Genomic DNA, 20,178 nt, shown 5'->3' with positions numbered 1-20,178 from the left:
TAGGACTCTTTTATATCTTTCCCCTCTCACCCAACACCTATGCCCTCTAGTTCTGGACTCCCCGCCCTCAGGGAAATGACCCTGTCTATTTACCCTATCCATGCCCCTCATGATTTTGTAAACCTCTGTAAGGTCACCCCTCAGCCTCCGACATTCCAGGGAAAACAGCTCCAGCCTGTTCAGCCTCAAATCCTCCAACCCTGGCAACATTCTTGTAAATCTTTTCTGAACCCTTTCAAGTTTCACAACATCCTTCCAATAGGAAAGAGATCAGAATTGTATGCAATATTCCAACAGTGGCCTAACCAATGTCCTGTACAGCCGCAACATGACCTCCCAATTCCTTTACTCAATGCTCTGACCAATGAAGGAAAGCATATCAAACGCCTTCCTCACTATCCTATCTACCTGAACTCCATTTTCAGGGAACAATGAATGTGCACTCCAAGGTGTCTTTGTTCAGCAACATTCCCTAGGACCTTACAATGAAATATATAAGCCCTGCTCTGATTTGCTTTTCCAAAATGCAGCACCTCACATTTATCTAAATTAAGCTCCATCTGCCACTCCTCAGCCCATTGACCCATCTGATCAAGGTCCCGTTGTATTCTGAGTTGACTTTCTTCACTGTTCTGGTTCAACACTGATAGACTGGATGTGAACACTGACATTGAGAATAGGATCTACACAGAATTCAGAATCAGTAGATCATCTCTTCAAAACTTTGGGTTCCAAACTCCAAGCAGCAGCAATGGACAACTTCTATCCTCTTTTCCAAGAATTTGAGATCTTACAGAAACCCATTCATCATAGAATGATACAGCATGGAACAGTCCCATTGGCCTAGCTTGTCGATGCCAGTCTTTTCTTTCAGTCATTCTGGCATCTCATCTTTGCTGTCTAGGTCAACATTTATTGCCCATTCCTCCTCTTACTGCCCCCTTGACCACGACCTCACTTCCCATCACTAAACCATCATCTCCCAGACCATCCATAACCTCATCACCTCTGGGGATCTCCCATCCACAGTCTCCAACCTCATCGTCCATGAACCCTGCACCACCCTATTCTACCTCCTATCAGAGATTCACAAATCTGACTTCCCCAATCAACCTATTGTCTCAGCCTGCCCCTGTCCCACTGAACTCATCTGTGCCTACCTGGACACTGTCCTGTCCCCCTTTGTCCAGGAACTTGCCACATATGTTCAGAACACCACCCGTGCCCCTCAGCTCCTCCAAGACCTATGTTTCCCCAGACCCCAATGCATTATTTTCACCATGGACATCCAGTCCCTGTACACATCCATCCGCAATGACAAAAGCCTCCAAGCCCTCCATTTCTTCCTCTCATGCTGTCCCAACCAGTACCCTTCCACCGACACCCTCATCCACCTGGCTGAACTGGTCCTCACCCTTATCAACTTCTCCTTCCAATCCTCCCACTTCCTCCAAACCAAAGGGGTAGCCATGGGCACCCACATGAGACCCAGCTCTGCCTACTTCTTTGTCGGTTACATGGAAAAGTCCATCTTCCACCATTACACTGGCACCAATACCCACCTGTCCCTCTGCTATATCAGTGATGTATCAGTGCTACCTTGTGCTCCCATGAGGAGGTTGAACAGTTCATCAACTTTACAACACCTTCCACCCCGACCTCAATTTCACCTGGACCACCTCGGACACCTCCCTCCCCTTCCGGGATATCTCCATTACTGTCTCTAGTGACCGACTAACCACAGACATCTACTACAAGCCCACCAATTCCCACAGCTACCTAGACTATACCTCCTGCCACCCTACCTCCTGTAAAAATGCCATCACTTATTCCCAACTCCTCCTCCATCACCACATCTGTTCCCAGGACAACCAATTCCACCTTATAAAATCCTAGATGGCGTTCATCTTCCAAGATCGCAATTTCCCTTCCCACGTGGTTGATGATGCCCTTCAGCGCATCTCCTTCACTTCCCGCACCACTACTCTTGAACCCCACCACTCCCAACGCAACAAGGACAGAACTGTCCTGGTCCTCACCTTCCACCCCACCAACTTCTGCATACATTACATCATCCTCTGCCACTTCCGCCACCTCCATACAGACCCCACTACCAAAGATATATTTCCTACCCCACCCCTATCAGCGTTCCGGAGCGATCATTCCCTCTGCAACTCCCTCGTCAGCTCCTAACCCCCCACCAGCCCACACCCCACTCCCGACACCTTCCCCCGCCACCACAAGAAGTGCAAAACCTTCACCCACACCACACCCCTCACCTCCGTCCAAGGCCCCAAAGGATCCTTTCACATCCAGCAAACATTTACCTGTACCTCTACCAATGTCATCTACTGCATCCGTTGCACCTGATGTCATCTCCTCTACATCGGGGAGACAGGACGCCTACTTGTGGATTGTTTCAGAGAACATTGCTGGGACCCTTCACCAAGCAATGCCACCACCCTGTGGCTGAACACTTCAACTCCCCCTCCCACTCCACCAAGGACATGCAAGTCCTGGGCCTCTTCCATCGCCAAACACTTACCACCCGATGCCTGGAGGATGAACACCTCATATTCCGACTTGGGACTCTGCAATTAGATGAGATCAATATGGCTTTCATCAGTTTCCTCATTTCCCCTCACCCCACATTTTCCTAGTCCCAAACCATCAACCTGGCACCACCCTCCTGACCTATCCATCAACTTTCCCATCTATCTGCTTCACTCTCCTCTCCAACCTATCACCTTCTCCCACAGCTTCATCTACTTATTGCATTCTCAGCTACCTTACCCCCAAACCCACCTCCCACCTAGCTATCGATCAGTTCCCCGGCCCACAAGCCTAATTTCTGAAGGGCATATGCCCGAAACTTCGATTCTCCTGCTCCTCAGATGCTGCCTGACCTGCTGTGCTTTTCCAGCACCACACTCTCAACTCTGATCTCCAGCATCTGCAGTCCTCACTTTTTCCCATCCCTCCATTGCCCTTGGTAAGATGGTGGCGAGCTCACTTCCTAAACCTTTGCAGTCTATTTGGTGTAGGTAGACCCACAATTCTGTTGGAGAGAGAGTCCAGGATTTCAATCCAGTAACAGTGAAGGAACAGTAACAGATTTCCAAGTCAGGATGATGGGTGGTTTGGACGGGAACTTGTTGGTAGTGGTGTTCAATTGTATCTGATAACTCTTCACAATTTAGATGGTAGTCATGGGTTTGGAAGGTACTCTAATCATTATTACAAATACAAGTATTATTATGATGATGGTACCCATTGAGCAAACAAGGAATCAAAATACTGCAAACGCTTTGCATTAATCTGATATCTCTAGAGCCAGAATCTATTCTGACTTTTTGCAAAGAACAGGGATCTATGAATCAAGATACATTAGCACTGCAAAATGATAGTTCTGAGGTGAAGACTTTGTTACATTGTCAGATATCGAAGAATGATTCTGCAATTTGTTCTGGAAATAGAAAACAAAGACAAGTTCAGGATAAATTATTTTATTGTTCAAGAGTATAGCTATAATCATTCAACATAATAATACTTCTGCTATAAATTTTAATTTGTAAATGGCATCTATATTTGATGCAGAATTTCTATCACGCAATGCCTTTTAGAAATAGTTTAAAAGTCATGTGTATTACATGTATACAGTTTTAAGTCTTTATCTTAAGTAAACTGCATTACAATGACTGCTGCACACACAGTACACACTAATAAAAATATGTGATTCCATCGCAGGTCTTTGTGCAACGAATATCCTCTTCATGAAGTCTTGATTCAGAGATTGATAGAAAAATGATTCAGGATTCTCAGTTTCAAAGCAGAGGCATCTCAACTCAGCTCAGCTCAGCTCATTGTTCTTGTGGACCAGATTTAGCACCAAACTGCAACAAATTAATTGATAACTTTTGTTACTGGATTCTAAAATTTACTTATCACACAGTGGTGGAAGGGGTCACTGACAGGGCTATCAAAGGGGACTTGTTCAATGATAACTTGCTCACTGATAAGTAAGTTATCCACCTCCCCAACCTTACCTCAGAACCAACCATCCAACTCGGAACCTCCCTCTTGGCCTGTCCCACCTGTCCACCCTCCTCTCCAACCTATCACCTTCACCCCCAACTTCATCTACCCATCGCATTTCCAACTACCTTCCCTCCAGCCCTATGCCCCTTACCAGTTATCACTCAGCTCCCTTGGGCCACCCCCTCATTCCTGATGAAGAGCTTATGCTTGAAACATCAGTTTGATGCTGCCTGACCAGCTGTGCTTTTCCAGCACCACACTCTTTGACCATAACTGTTCTTCACATCAAGACAGCGTTTGACCGAGTGTGGCATCAAGGAGTCCTTGCAAAACTGGAGTCAGTGAGAATCGGGGGCAAACTCTCTGCTGGTCAGAGTCATACCTGATACAAACTTGTGGTTGACTAGATTCCCTACAGTGTGGAAACAGGCCCTTCGGCCCAACCAGTCCACACTGACCCTCTGAAGAGTAACCCACCCAGACCCATTTCCCCCTGACTAATGCACCTAACACTATGGGCAATTTAGCATGGCCAATTCACCTGACCTGCACATCTTTGGACTGTGGGAGGAAACCGGAGCACCCGGAGGAAACGCACAGAGAGAATGTACAAACACCACACAGACAGTCGCCCAAAGCTAGAATCGAAGCTGGGATCCTGGCGCTGTGAGGCAGTAGTGCTAACCATTGAGCCACCATGCTGCCCTGTTATTGGGGGTTACATGAACATACAAATTCAGAGTAGGAGTAGGTTATTCAGCTCCCTTCTGATTGTATGTTCCAACGTTCCCTTATAACTTTTCACCCTACCTCGCTTTCCAACACTTTATCCACCTCTGCCTTAAAATCTTCAAGGAATCTGCTTCCACCAACTTTTTGGGAAAAGCATTGTAAAGTCACACAACCCACTGGGAACAAAAAAATCTTCTCATTTCTGTTTTAAATTGGCGACTCCTGATTTTTAAACAATGACCTCTCGCTCTAGATTTCCCCACAAGAGGAAACATATCTTCCGTGTCAAGACTCTTTAAGATCTTATTACTTCAAAGGGTAAGGTTGACGACTTGATTGAAGGAGATAAGATCCTGAAAGATATGGAGATAATGTTTCTTGTTCTGAGCGAGTCCAGAACTTGGGGGCACTCTTTTAAAATTAGGGATCACTTCTTTAAAGTAGAGATGAGGAAAAAAATATTTTCTGTCAGAGGGTTGTGCAATGGTTGGGGGGGTGGGGGAGTGGAATCTCTTTGTCACAGAAGGCAATGGGGAAAGGGTTCTTGAATAGTTTTAAGGTAAAATTAAATAGATACTTGATAGGTTCGGCAAACAAAGGTTATCAGGAATGGATTGGAATGTGGAATCGGAATCACAAACAGATCAGTCAGTATCTTATTTACTGACCTACATTTCTAATTCATACATTTGTATTTATTGTTCATTCCTAATTGCCCTTGAACTGAGTGGCTTGTGCGGTCATGTCAGAGGTCAATTAAAAGTCAAGCACATTTCTGTGATTCTGGAGTCATATACATGCCCTGCCAGTTGAGGACAGCAGATTCTATTCTGATTTCTGAACCAGATGAGTTCTTACAATCATTCACACTGGTTTCAGTATTACCACTACCAGCACTAGTTTTTAACTCCAGGTTTATTCATTAAAACTAAATTCCAGCAGCTGCTACAGTGAGATTGAACCCACTAATCTCACTTTTTTAAATAATCAAACCAAAAAACCAAATCAACGGGTCTGGCAGCATCTTCAGAAACTGGAACAGAGTTATGTACAGACCTCTTATATACAGGTAGTTCTTCTATAACACGATGGTTACATTCTTGTGCAACTCCACATTAGAGAAAAATCACGTTTTAGAAACAGCGCTTCAAGTGTTGGTGATGTACAGGGGAACCTTGATTATCGAAACAAGATGGGCAGGCAGTATTTAGTTCGGATAATCAATTATTCGGTTAATCGATGAACTGCCTTTCCTCTGGGGCTCGGAGTTTTTAAAGTCTGCTCCCCGTTCAGGAGACTCAGCAGCTGGACTGGACTGGACACCAACAATAAGACTGCTGCTACTGCCTTTGTGGGGTAAGTCTCACACACACACACACAGCGTTTTACTGCAACGTTTTGCAAGGTTCCACCTCTGCCTTGTACAGGACAATGTTGGTCCGATTATCTGGGGAAGGGGGTGGATTCGGGTACATCCCAAACTCCAGAGAAAGTGTGGGGAGAGAGTGGAAGGTCAGTCATTTGGAGATGGTGCCTGTTTAATCACTGTAAACAAAAGACATGATCGCTGTTAGAAACACGTCCTTGATGTAATGTTTCTATCAGGACCTCGAGATCTCCTTCGGATAATCTGATTTTTGGATAATTGGTATTCGGATAGTCGAGGTTCCTCTGTAGTCACATTACACGTTTTAAAAACTCCCCCTTTAGAAACAGTATCCCCACTTTATCAATTGCGTTACAGAGAATTTGCATTAACAAAACATGTTACAGCAGAACGATCTGTATTTGAGTTGATCTTTCTCTGCACCTTCTTGTAGCTGTAACACTATACTCTGCATTCTGTTCTATTACCCTGATATACTTTTATAAGGTGTGACTTGACTGGATAGAGTATAAGGAGAAAGTGAGGACTGCAGATGCTGGAGACCAGAGTTGAAAAATGTGGTGCTGGTAAAACACAGCAGGCCAGACAGCATCCGAGGAGCAGGAGAATCGACGCTTTGAGCATAAGCCCTTCTTCAGAAATCACTGAATCATTCCTGAAGAAGGGCTTATGCCCGAAGCACCGATTCTCCTGCTCTTCGGATGCTGCCTGGCCTGCTGTGTTTTTCCAGCACCACATTTTTCAACTCTGGGTAGAGTATAAAACAATACTTTTCACTGTATCTCAGTGCATGTGGCAATAATAAAGCAAATCAATCAACACTCAAAGTTTAGGTTAGAGACCGTTTGTTAACTATTATTCACGATGGCCCACATGTTCCTGTGTTCAAATCTGATTCTAGCCATTCCTTAAAATATACAATGGTCCTATCTTCCTTTAGTAAGATATTCTATATTCTACGTAATCTAAAATGTTACTGACTCTCTTTTGGCATTTATCGAAACAATTCAAGAATTATATCCGTGGACTTCATATTCTTCAGCACTTTTCTATTCAGTATATATTCCCATTATTTGTTCTTCTTTCCAAAAGGTAATACCTCAAATATATACACACTAAATTGCTTCAACTGCCTGTCTTCACATTCTGTTAACTAGTCCAAGTCCTTTTGAAATCTTTTATTGTCTTCTCGATTATTTGCAAATCTACTCATTTTGTCTGATCAGTGTATTTCAATGTTGTGCTCTGTTTCCAAGCTCAAATCATGCATATACTGAACAACCTCGATTATCTGAATGAGACAGGTAGGGAGTATTTTGTTTTGAAAACTGATTGTTCAGATAACATTGTTCGGATAACAGATAACATTTTTATGGGACCTTGACATCTTATTCGGATAAGCGCAGCAGGTCAGGCAGCATCCAAGGAGAAGGAGAATCAACGTTTTGGGCATAAGCCCTTCTTCAGGAATGAGGAGGGTGTGCCACGCAGGCTAAGATAAAAGGTAGGGAGGAGGGACTTGGGGGAGGGGCATTGGGAATGCAATAGGTGGAAGGAGGTTAAGGTGAAGGTGATAGGCCGGAGAGGGGTTGGGGGCGGAGAGGTCGGGAAGAAAATTGCAGGTCAAGAAGGCGGTGCTGAGTCTGAGGGTTGGGACTGAGAAAAGATGGGGGGAGGGGAAATGAGGAAGCTGGAGAAATCTGCATTCATCCCTTGTGGTTGGAGGGTTCCTAGGCGGAAGATGAGTCGCTCTTCCTCCAGGCATCGTGTTGCCATGGTCTGGCGATGGAGGAGGCCAAGGACCTGCATGTCCTTGGTGGAGTGGGAGGGGGAGTTAAAGTGTTCAGCCACGTGGCGGTTGGGTTGGTTGGTGCGGGTGTCCCAGAGGTGTTGCCACGCGGCGGTTGAGTTGAACTCCCCCTCCCACTCCGTCAAGGACGTGCAGGTCCTTGGCCTCCTCCATCGCCAGACCATGGCAACACGATGCCTGGAGGAAGAGCGACTCATCTTCCGCCTAGGAACCCTCCAGCCACAGGGGATGAATGTAGATTTCTCCAGCTTCCTCATTTCCCCTCCCCCCACCTTATCTCAGTCCCAGACCTCTGACTCAGCACCGCCTTCTTAATCTGCAATCTTCTTCCTGACCTCTCCGCCCCCACCCCCTCTCCGGCCTATCACCCTCACCTTAACCTCCTTCCACCTATCACATTCCCAACAACCCTTCCCCAAGTCCCTCCTTCCTACCTTTTATCTTAGCCTGCTTGGCACACCCTCCTCATTCCTGAAGAAGGGCTTATGCCCGAAATGTCGATTCTCCTTCTCCTTGTATGCTGCCTGACCTGCTGCACTTTTCCAGCAACACATTTTTAAGCTCTGATCTCCAGCATCTGCAGTCCTCACTTTCTCCTATCTTATTCGGATAATTGAGTTCAGATAACTGAGGTTGTTCTGTACATCAAAATCCATCCAACACTGACCCGTGAATTAAGCTATTTCTAACCATTTTCCAAACCAGGTGAAACAGATTAATCCTGATGTTTTATCTCCTGTTCAGAAACACATTTTCTAACCATTCTATACTAGTTCCTCTTTACTGTAAGCCTTTTTTTTCCAACGAGATCCCCCCCATCTTGTTAGATGCGTTATCAAATTAATTCTTAAATCTATATACGCAGCTGCAGTATTAATTCACCGGCAGGTTCTCTTCTAATTCACTTCTTTAATGAAATAATGACATTAAATATGTCAAACGTAACACTTCTTTAGAAAATCCATTCCAGCTACATTTTATATGATTTGATGCTAATTTTAGACTGAATTGTAACTCTAACCACTGGAAGAAGAAAGAGGTACTCAGCAGTACAGCTAAACATGACAGGAGCTAGCAGGTCCAAGGGAGATCCTTAAAGGTTAAACCCATATTGATCTCTGGACCTAGGGAAGACTTTGCAGTTGCCTCAAAGCTGGTGCCATTTAAACTCACAATTTCTCTGCTTGCGGTACCAAGTTCTCAAAATCTGTGTGATGAGTGATTGAATCTGTTTGTATGTCCATAGCAAATCATTCCAGTTACAGGAGAAGAGCAGAAGAACATTGTGATATGATTCTTATTCTCCTACACTTCTTACACTTGGAGTAACTGACAATAGCATATTGTACATTAACGTTCTAGGCTGCAGTACCTCATTTCAACAAGGACAAATAAAATGTCACCAAAGATGTATGAGGAATTTGGAAAACTTTAATTGATATTTTGGAGGCTCTGTTTTGAGACAGCAAGACTTATTTTCTTGGGCAGTGTTGTCTGCAAACATTATATAATCAAAGTTGCCATAAATTAACACAAATCAGTTTGGCTTTACCTAAAGTCTAGACAGCAAAATGATTGAAGACTCTGAAGGCACGAGTCTCTGCCCGTAAATATCACATCATCACTCACTTTTAACAATGGATAATGACTGTAACGCCCCAGGTCTATTTGCTACATGAAGTAGCACATTCTTTTCTCCACGTGTCCATCATTTGATTAAAGAAAAGGTCCCATCCCCTCATTTATCACTCATGCAGAGAACAAAGAACTTAACATAGGAGACTCAGACACCAAATCAACAGCGCATTCACTTCATACTTACACAATCAGCTTCCAGTTAATTAAATGAATAATTCAGAGAAAGGCAAAGATAAATTCAGGTTTTGAAATTCGTGTGGCGAGCTCACTGGATAGCCTATCATCTGGATCATCAGTTACTTTTGTACCTCAGTAAAACTTTAAACCAAAATGAGGTTTGCAGGTAAAGCAGGACATTGTTAAGATGCGATAGTCTTCCTTTGTGAAAGTACCACCTCTGTTAAAAGTTCATGCATTTGCTAATACAGTCATAAATGGCACCAGTATCAATCTAAGACATAAATGTTTCAATATCTGCTCATAAAATTTGTCCATTATGGGTATCAGCAATAAATTAGACTCAGCCTTAAAATGAAACCCTGAAGAACAAAATGGTAAATTGCACCCTCTTTAAATCTTGGGACATTTTTCTTTCAAAAACACAACCATAATTACAGATGTCTGTTTGGTAACTGTCCAGCTTCTAAATCACCCTGTTTTTAATGTACTCCCTGAGGCAATTTTTTTTCTATTCCTTTGAAGCCTATTCCTTTGAAGCCTTCATTTCCCTCATACAGAAACTGCCTTGGGACTGAACTCCTGTCCACTTGAAAAGATGCCCTGCAGCAATACTGCTGAATATAAAATATAGAGTGAATACATTGCAAAGACAGAGCCCTCCATTTTCCTTGATGATGCTTGCTCACTCAACCACATTCTCACCAAACAGCTGGTCACCTGACTTCCCTTTTTGCTCCTGTGTTGCTGACATCATTAGGTGAAAGTGAGGACTGCAGATGCTGGAGATCAGAGTTGAGAGTGTGGTGCTGGAAAAGCACAGCAGCAGGCAGCATCTGAGGAGCAGGACAATCAACGTTTCGGTTATGCCCGAAACGTCAACTCTCCTGCTCCTCAGATACCACCTGACCTGCTGTGCTTTTCCACCACCACACTCTCGTTGCTGACATCATTAGTGTTTCCTCTCCTCAGGGAACATCGCCAACACTTTCAAATTTCCCTCATCACACCAATCCTCAAAATTTCACCCTTGTTTTTATCCATCCTTTCCATTTCCAAACTCCCTTTCCTTCCTCAAGTCTTTGAACATATTAAAATCCATGCCTGCCTTTGGCTTCATAGAATCTCTACAGTGTGGAAACAGGCCCTTTAGCCCATTCACTCCACACCAACCTTCCAAAGAACATCCCACCCAGACCCGCTCCTTTATCCTATCCTTGCATTTCTGATAGCTAATCCATCTAGCCTCCACATCCCTGGACATTATCGGCAACTTAGCTTAGCCAATCTATCTAACCTGCATATCTTCAGACTGCGGGAGGAAACCGGAGTGCCCAGAGGAAATCCACATAGACATGGGGAGAATGTGCACCTCCATGCAGTTAAAAATCACACAACGCCAGGTTGATTTGGAAGTACTAGCTTTCAGAGCACTGCTCCTTTATCAGGTAGCTGTGGAGCAGGATCATAAAACACAGAATTTATAGCAAATGTTCACTGTGTCATGCAACTGATATGATATGTTGAACAAACCTAGATTGCTGTTAAGTCTTTCATCTTTTAGAATGGGTTGCAGGTTTCAGTTCATTAATATGTAAATCTCAGAGGTTCTTTCAAATCACATTCTTGAGATAACTGAGGTGAATTTACATTTGAAGAATTGTATTTGCAGAAATATTCTATTTTGATCAAAAGGCGCACAATCTGCAGGCAATCAATCCATGTAACATTTTATAAATTCCTACTTTGCAAACGGAACCAGTCTGACTCAAGATTGGGATATAAACAGACTCTAACCTCACACTTTTACTGCATTGTTTGAGATGAGCTATCACCTTTTTATTATAAAACATTAAATTATCTCATGAATGTGACTTGGAAGAAGTTCTGAGATTTACATATTGATGAACTGAAACCTGTAACCCATTCTACAAGATAAAAGACTCAACAGTAATCTAGGTTTGTTCAATATATCACATCAGTTGCATGACCCTGTAATCTTTTGCTATAAATTCTGTTTTATGATCCTGTTCCACAGCTACCTGATGAAGGAGCAGTGCTCCAAAGCTAGTGCCTCCAAACATACCTGCTGATCCATAACCTTATGTTGTGCAATTTTTAACTTTGTCTACCCATCCAACACTAGCATCTCCACATTACAATTCCACACGGGCAGTCACCGGAGGTCAGCATTGAACCTGGGTCTCTGATACTATGAGGCTGAAATATTAACTTCTGAGCCACTTTAATCCCTTGGGAGTTAAACAAGGTGGGGAGTTAGGATTAGTGAGGCAGAGTCTTTAATACATTGATAGGGTCTCCTTCCACAACAAGATCAAAATCCTCTCTTACACTTCATAATAAAGAGGTATTCACCCTCAACAGTTTATCACCTTTAAGTCTCTGTGTCACTTATGGAAATTACTTTGTTTCTGTGGGGAAGTGGAAAGTAGAAAACTGAAGAGAGAGCTAACATATCCTTGATGATAACCACCTATTGTCATTTATCTGTAACACGGTGAGTTGTTATGGAGACTTTATAGAGTTATGGGGACAAAAGGCCATAGGTTAGGGTGGAGGTTTTAAAGCAAATCTTAGCAGGACTTATACACTTAATGGAAACATCCTAGGGAGTGTTGCTGAACAAAGAGACCTTGGAGTGCAGGTTCATAGCTCCTTGAAACTGGAGTCGCAGGTAGATAGGATAGTGAAGAAGACATTTGGTATGCTTTCCTTTATTGGTCAGAGTATTGAGGACAGGAGTTGGGAGGTCATGTTGTGGCTGTACAGGTCATTAATTAGGCCACTGTTGGAATATTGCGTGCAATTCTGATCTCCTTGCTATCAGAAAGATGTTGCGAAACCTGAAAGGGTTCAGGAAAGATTTACAAAGATGTTGCCAGGGTTGGAGGATCTGAGCTACAGGGAGAGGCTGAATAGGCTGGGACTGTTTTCCCTGGAGCGTAGGAGGCTGAGGGGTGACTTTATAGAGGTTTACAAAATTATGAGGGACATGGATATGATAAATAGACAAAGTCTTTTGCCTGGGGTCGGGAGTCCAGAACTCGAGGGCATATGTTTAGGGTGAGAGGGGAAAGATATAAAAGAGACCTAAGGGGCAACTTTTTCATGCAGAGGGTGGTACGTGTATGGAATGAGCTGCCAGAGGATGTGGTGGAGGCTGGTACAATTGCAACATTTAAGAGGCATTTGGATGGGTATATGAATAGGAAGGGTTTGGAGGGAAATGGGCCGGGTGCTGGCAGGTGGGACTAGATTGGGTTGGGATATCTGGTCGGCATGGACGGGTTGGACAAAAGGGCCTGTTTCCTTGCTGTACGTCTCTATGACTCTAGTACTTCCAAATAAATCTGTTGGACTATAACCTGGTGTTGTGTGATTTTTAAATTTGTCCACCCTAATCCAACACTGGCTCCTCCACATCACGAAAATAAATGATTCATCATTCCTTTGACATAAACTTACAAGAAAGACTATTGTGTGTCTTCTTAAAAGTTCCAACTAGACCCCACCACTAAGAACACCTTCCTCTCCCCACCCCTCTTCTGTCTTGGTTTGCACCACTTTCCCTACCAACCCCCAGAAACTCCAGGAACTTTTCCCTGCAACCGGAAAAGATGTAAAACCTGCTGGTACACCACCCCTCTGACCTTCATCCAGGGCCCCAAACAATCCTTCCAGGTGAGACAGAGGTTCACCTGCCTCTCTTCCAACCTAGTTTACTGCTTCAAGTGCTCCCAATGTGGTCTTCCCTACATCATGGAGACCAAACGTAAATTTAGGGAACAGTTTGCTGAGCATCGTATCCGGGCCCACATGGGGCCGACTGGACCTCCCAGTCACTGCCCATTTTAATTCCCCTTCCCACTCCCTTTCTGACATGACCATCCTTGGCCTCCTCCATTGCCATGATGAATCAAACTGCAAATTGGAACAACTAGGACTACTATAGTATTAAGGGCTTAGATGGAGAGGGATTTGTTAAGTGTGTACAAGAAAATTTTCTGATTCAGTATATGGATGTATGTAATGGAAAATGAACAAAATTAACAATTACTCTGAAATCTGAAAGAGAATATTTAAAACTTTTCTGACACTTTGCAACTTTGCTGAAGTCTGCAGTCGAGGGACAGCTTGTTCTCTGCGGAACTTTGTAAACATTCAAATTGGCCTTGTGAGCAGGGAGGAGAAAGTGAGGACCGCAGATGCTGGAAATCAGAGCTGAAAATGTGTTGCTGGAAAAGCGCAGCAGGTCAGGCAGCATCCAAGGAGCAGGAGAATTGACATTTCGGGCATGAGCGGCTCACGCCCGAAACATCGATTTTCCTGCTCCTTGGATGCTGCCTGACCTCCTGAGCTTTTCCAGCAACACATTTTCAGCTCTGGCCTTGTGAGCAGTCGATTTCAGATTTGAGCGAAGGAAAACAAAAGAACAGTATGTTCACAACAAAGGAATGAAAAAAATAACAACTTGAGTTTTCCCGGTCTTTGTCCTTGAGACTGTGATAAGAATGGTATAAGAAGAGTTTCTGAATTATTCTCAAATGCCCTTACACAAGGTATTTTTGCCACGTGTATTGGTCCCTCTGCATTGCAGAGGTTAAAATTAATAAAGCTCTTTTCTTTGCTCTTACTAATAGTTGAGTCGAGTCAATTTAATTTCCACGACAATGTACCTTCTAGAGATGTTCCAGGATACAAATGCTACAGGAAGGATAGAAAGGGAGGCAAGAGAGGAAGGGGAGTGGCATTTTTGTTAAGGGATAGCATTACAGCTGTGCTGAGGGAGGATATTCCCGGAAATACATCCAGGGAAGTTATTTGGGTGGAACTGAGAAATAAGAAAGGGATGATCACCTTATTGGGATTGTATTATAGACCTCCCAATAGTCAGAGGGAAATTGAGAAACAAACTTGCAAGGAGATTTCAGCTATCTGTAAGAATAATAGGATAGTTATGGTAGGGGATTTTAACAGTCTAAGTAAGACTGGGACTGCCATAATGTTAAAGGTTTAGATGGAGAGGAATTTCATAAGTGCATACAAGACAATTTTTTGATTCAGTATGTGGATGTACCTACTAGAGAAGGTGCAAAACTTGACCTACTCTTGAGAAATAAGGCCGGGCAGGTGACTGAGGTGTCAGTGGGGGAGCACTTTGGGGCCAGCAACCATAATTCTATTCGTTTTAAAATAGTGATCGAAAAGGATAGACCAGATCTAAAAGTTGAAGTTCTAAATTGGAGAAAGGCCAATTTTGATGTTATTAGGCAAGAACTTCCAAAAGCTGATTGGAGGCAGATGTACGCAGGTAAAGGAACGGCTGGAAAATGGGAAGCCTTCTGAAATGAAATAACAAGAATCCAGAGAAAGTATATTCCTGTCAGGGTGAAAGGGAAGGCTGGTAGGTATAGGGAATGCTGGATGACTAAAGGAATTGAGGGTTTTGTGGAGAAGAAGAAGGAAGCATATGCCAGGTATAGACAGGACAGTGTATAAAGGCAGCAGGAGTATACTTAAGAGGGAAATCAGGAGGGCAAAAAGAGGACATTAGATAGCTTTGGCAAATAGGGTTAAGGAGAATCCAAAGTGTCTTTACAAATACATTAAGGACAAAAGAGTAACTAGGGAGAGAATAGGGCCCCTCAAATATCAACAAGGTGGCTTTTGTGTGGTGCCACAGAAAATGGGGGGGATACTAAATGAGTATTTTGCATCAGTATTTACTTTGGAAAAGGACATGGAAGATATAGAATGTAGGGAAATAGATGGTGACATCTTGAAAAATGTCCATGTTACAGAGGAGGATGCGATGGATGTCTTGAAATGCATGAAAGTGGATAAATCGCCAGGACCTAATCAGATGTACACTTGAACTCTGTGGGAAGCAAGGGAAGTGATTGCTGGGCCTCTTACTTAGATATTTGCATCATCAATAGTCACAGGTGAGGTGTTGGAAGACTGGACTTTGGCTAATGTGGTGCCACTGTTTAAGAAAGGTGGTAAGGAATTGCCAGGGAATTATAGACCAGTGAGCTTGACGTTGGTGGTGGGCGAGCTGTTGGTGGGAATCCTGAAGGACAGGATGTACATGTATTTGGAGAGGCAAGGACTGATTAGGGATAGTCAACATGGCTTTGTGCATGGGAAATCATGTCTCACAAACATGATTGAGTTTTTTGAAGAAGTAACAAAGAGGATTGATGAAGGTAGAGCAGTAGACGTGATCTATATGGACTTCAGTAAGGTGTTCAACAAGGTTCCCCATGGGAGAATGGTTAGCAAGGTTCGATCTCATGGAATACAGGGAGAAATAGCCATTTAGATATAGAACTGGCTCAAAGGTAGAAGACAGATGGTGGTGGTGGAGGGTTGTTTTTCAGACTGGAGGCCTGTGACCAGTGGAGTGCCACAAGGATCGGTGCTGGATCCACCACTTTTCATTATTTATATAAATGATTTGAATGTGAGCATAAGAGGTATAGTTAGTAAGTTTGCAGATGACACCAAAATTGGAGGTGTAGTGGATAGTGAAGAAGGTTACATCAGATTTCAATGGGATCTTGATTAGATGGACCAATGGGCTGAGAAGTGGCAGACTTCAGATAAATGTGAGGTGTCGCATTTTGAGAAAGCAAATCTTAGCAGGACATATACATTTAATGGTAAGGTACTAGGGAGTGTTGCTGAACAATGAGACCTTGGAGTACAGGTTCATAGCTCCTTGAAAGTGGAGTTGCAGGTAGATAGGATAGCGAAGAAGGTGTTTGGTATGCTTTCCTTTATTGGTCACAGTATTGAGTACAGGAGTTGGGAGGTCATGTTGCGGCTGTGCAGGACATTGGTTAGGCCACTGTTGGAATATTGCATACAATTCTGGTCTCCTTCCTATCGGAAAGATGTTGTGAAATTTGAAAGGGTTCAGAAAAGATGTACAAGGATGTTGCCAGGGTTGGAGGATTTGAGCTATAGAGAGAGGTTGAATAGTCTGGGCTTGTTTTCCCTGGAACATCGGAGGCTGAGGGGTGACCTTATAGAGATTTATAAAATCATGAGGGGCATAGATAGGGTAAATAGACAAAGTCTTTTCCCTGGAGTGACGGAGTCCAGAATTAGAGGACATAGTATAAGTTGAGAGGGGTAAGATATAAAAAAGACCTGAGGGGCAACTTTTTCACGCAGAGGATGTTAAGTGTATGGAATAAGCTGCCAGAGGAACTGGTGGAGGCTGGTACAATTGCAACATTTAAAAGGATGGGTATATGAATAGGAAGGGTTTGGAGGGAAATGGGTCGGGTGCTGGCAGGTGGGACTAGATTGGGTTGGGATATCTGGTCGGCATGGACGGGTTGGACTGAAGGGTCTGTTTCCGTGCTATACATCTCTATGACTCCATGACTCTGTTACACCTCATCTTCCGTTTGGGCAGCCTACATACCGGAGGACTCAACATTGGTTTCTCCAATTATAAACAACCTCCCTTCCCATCACCCTACTCTCTTCTCAGTCCCTCCCCCTCCCTTCCATTGCTCCCAGCCACTAACCAGGTTCATTCCTCCCATTGACCAACCAGGTCGTACTCTCTACCTGTCTTCATCTGTCCCCACTTCACCACCCTGCCCCCACCACCCCCTTTATCTGCAGCTTCCCCTACACCCACCGCAGTGCTGATAAAGCGTGACACACAAAACATTGACTTCTCCACCTCCCGATGCTGCCTAGCTTGCTGTGTTCTTCCAGCCTCCTTCCTTAAAAATTGCAGAATTCAAGGGGCACATCTTCAGCACAATTGCCAAAGTTTCCCAGGGCAAATAGCCTTTGTTGGAGAGAGAGTCTTTGACATCAATGGATCTGGTTAGATCTGGGGACGTCAGGAAGAGACCGAGATGGATCACTGACTTTACACCAAGGCTGTAGGTGGATATCTTTGTTTTTAATTCATTCACTGGCCAGGTCAGTATTTATTACCCATCCCAAATTTCCAAGAGTGTCAACCACATTGCTGTAAGTCTGGAATCTCATGTGTGCTAGACCATGTAAGGACGGCAGATACCTTCCCTAAAGGACATTAGTGATTGATCGACAATGGTTTCATGATCATTATTTGACTCTTAATTCCAGATTTTTGTTGAATTCAAATTCCACTACCTGCCAAGGTAGGGATTGAACCCACGTTCCCAGAACATTACCAGGTCTCTGGGTTAATAGTCTGGTAATAATACCAGTAGGCTATGTACATTAGAAGGGTTCAAATCCCCCATGTCCCAGAGGTGAGTCCAACATCCAGCATTATAGAAGGATAATATTGGTCCTTTAAATACATGGGGCCTTCACTATGTGGCACTTCAGAATTGGCATGTCCTTCCACTGACGTGTTGTCCTGCTGACCTTGCTGTAATTCATTTAAAACCTCATTAAGATCCTGTGTAGAATGGGAGCCCTCAGCCGGTGGGGGGTTTGGATATTGGTAGCAGCTGTAATGAGAAGTGTGCTGGAATTGAGAAGAGCAGAGCACGCCGAGTCAGATGAGAACTGAGAGCTCGTAATAGAGGATACAGAACACCAGATTGTGCACATTGAGACTTTAGCAGACAACCTCAGAGACTTTGAGAGAAAGACTTCCAAAAGGAGGAGCTGCCAAAAGGAACCAATACAAAGACACAGTGAAAGGGGACATGAAAACTTCACTGAGTCTGATCTTCACACTTTTCCAAAACAAGGGCAGAAAGGCTGATGGGTAATCACGAGTGGAAAGGACTCCCTCAGCAAAATGGTGACATTGAAAGAGGTGGTCATGATACTGCAAACAGGGCAACAGAATGTTCAATGACCTGATGAGGGCAACCGAAGTAAAAAACCAGTCAGTATTTATTTTCTCTCATGAGCAGCACTGGGACTAATCACTATCATTCTCTCTTGTTTCTGGGAATACTAGTCTCCCTTAAAGACACTGAACATCAATGAGGGACAAGCCTTTAAACTGTTGAGTAGGTGCCCAGGTCTAGCTACGGGGAAAGGTGTAATTCAGTCCTCAGTGCAGGAGAATTACAGAAGAAGCATGGAAATGACACAGCATGGAAGGGGACCATTCGACCCATCTTGTCCATGCTGATCCAAAGACACCCAGATGCCCTTTCTAATCCCTGGCTCAGAGCCCTACAGCCCACAGCGCTTAAGGTGCAGATCCCGATATTTTTAAAAAGGAGTTTAGGGTCTCTGCCTCCACCACCAACTCAGGCAGTGAACTCCAGACACCCAGCACCCTCTGCATAAAAATGTGTTTCTTCATATCCCCTCTAATCCTTCTGCCACTTCACTTGAATCTATGGCCCCTGCTACAGGTTACAGTTCTTGGTGCCCACACCCAAGCATTGATCGTTCACAGTCCTGCAACCTTAAATTCGATTTCACCAGAAAAGAAGATTATTCAAGGGAGTCTGAGGGCACTTGACAGAGTAGATGTTGAGAGGATTCCACGAGTGGGGAAATCTTGAACAGGAATGAGGGGAGAATAGTTTCAGAATAACGATAAAAGGGCAGACTCATTTAAAACTGAGATGTGAAGGAATCTCTTCACCCAGAGTTTAGCAAATGAGAGGAATTCTCTACCCCAGAGAGTCTTGGAGGTTGGATCACTGGAAGTATTTAAAGATGAGGTAGATAGATTTTTGAAATGACAATGAATTGAGGACTATGAGAGGCTGGCTCAAAAAAAAGTGAGACCTGGGCAGGTTCAGCCATGGTCTTGTAGATTCATACAATATCCAAGATACAAAATCCACTCTCAATCTACATTAGTCCTATTATCTTCCAATAGATCTATAGCCTTGAATGTTAAGACACTTCTTAAAGGTTGTGAGGTTTCCTACCTCAACTAATCTCTCAGGCAGTCCATTCCAGACACCCACCACCCTTAGGGTGAAAAAGATTTACTTCAAATTCTCACAAAACCTCCTGCCTTTCACTCCTGTTATTGACCATTCAACTCTGCTCTTAATTATTATGATTTTACAACAATTAGGTTCCTCACTGAGAACAGTAAAGCCAATTAAAGGTATGAATCCATTCCCCCCTTTTAAGATAAGATCAGTGTAAAGTTTCCTGGCTGCAGATATTAATGCAGCACATAAATAAACCGAAGAAATAGAAACAGCCATCTGGCATCTCTTTTCTGCTCCACCATCAGTAAGGTCATGATTAAACTTCTAAATTTACTTTCCTGGCTGTTCCCACATTCTTAGATTCCACTAGAATCCAAAAATTCAGCAATCTCAGTCTTAAATATAACCAATAACTCAACATTCACAGTTAGAGAATTCCGAAGATTCACAGCCTCTGACTGAAGACTTATCTCTTCACCTCAGTTCTAAATGGT

The 20,178-nt window shown here is 43.6% G+C and overlaps 1 protein-coding gene across 1 annotated transcript in view; it reads right to left on the bottom strand.

The window, feature by feature from the left end:
- Nucleotides 1–3,513: 3,513 nt before the first annotated feature.
- Nucleotides 3,514–20,178, bottom strand: part of LOC140480767 (integrin beta-1-like) — a 108,491-nt gene continuing 91,826 nt past the window's right edge. Inside the window, exon 15 of the mRNA XM_072576109.1 lies at nucleotides 3,514–3,893. Within this exon, the coding sequence (XP_072432210.1) occupies nucleotides 3,883–3,893 (11 nt within the window). The 3' untranslated portion in view covers nucleotides 3,514–3,882. The remainder of the gene's footprint in view (nucleotides 3,894–20,178) is intronic.

This window comes from Chiloscyllium punctatum, chromosome 8 (genome assembly GCF_047496795.1).
Source record: "Chiloscyllium punctatum isolate Juve2018m chromosome 8, sChiPun1.3, whole genome shotgun sequence".
NCBI lineage: Eukaryota > Metazoa > Chordata > Chondrichthyes > Orectolobiformes > Hemiscylliidae > Chiloscyllium > Chiloscyllium punctatum.
Note: the sequence above shows the minus strand (reverse complement) of the source record. Positions and strands in the feature narration are given on the sequence as shown.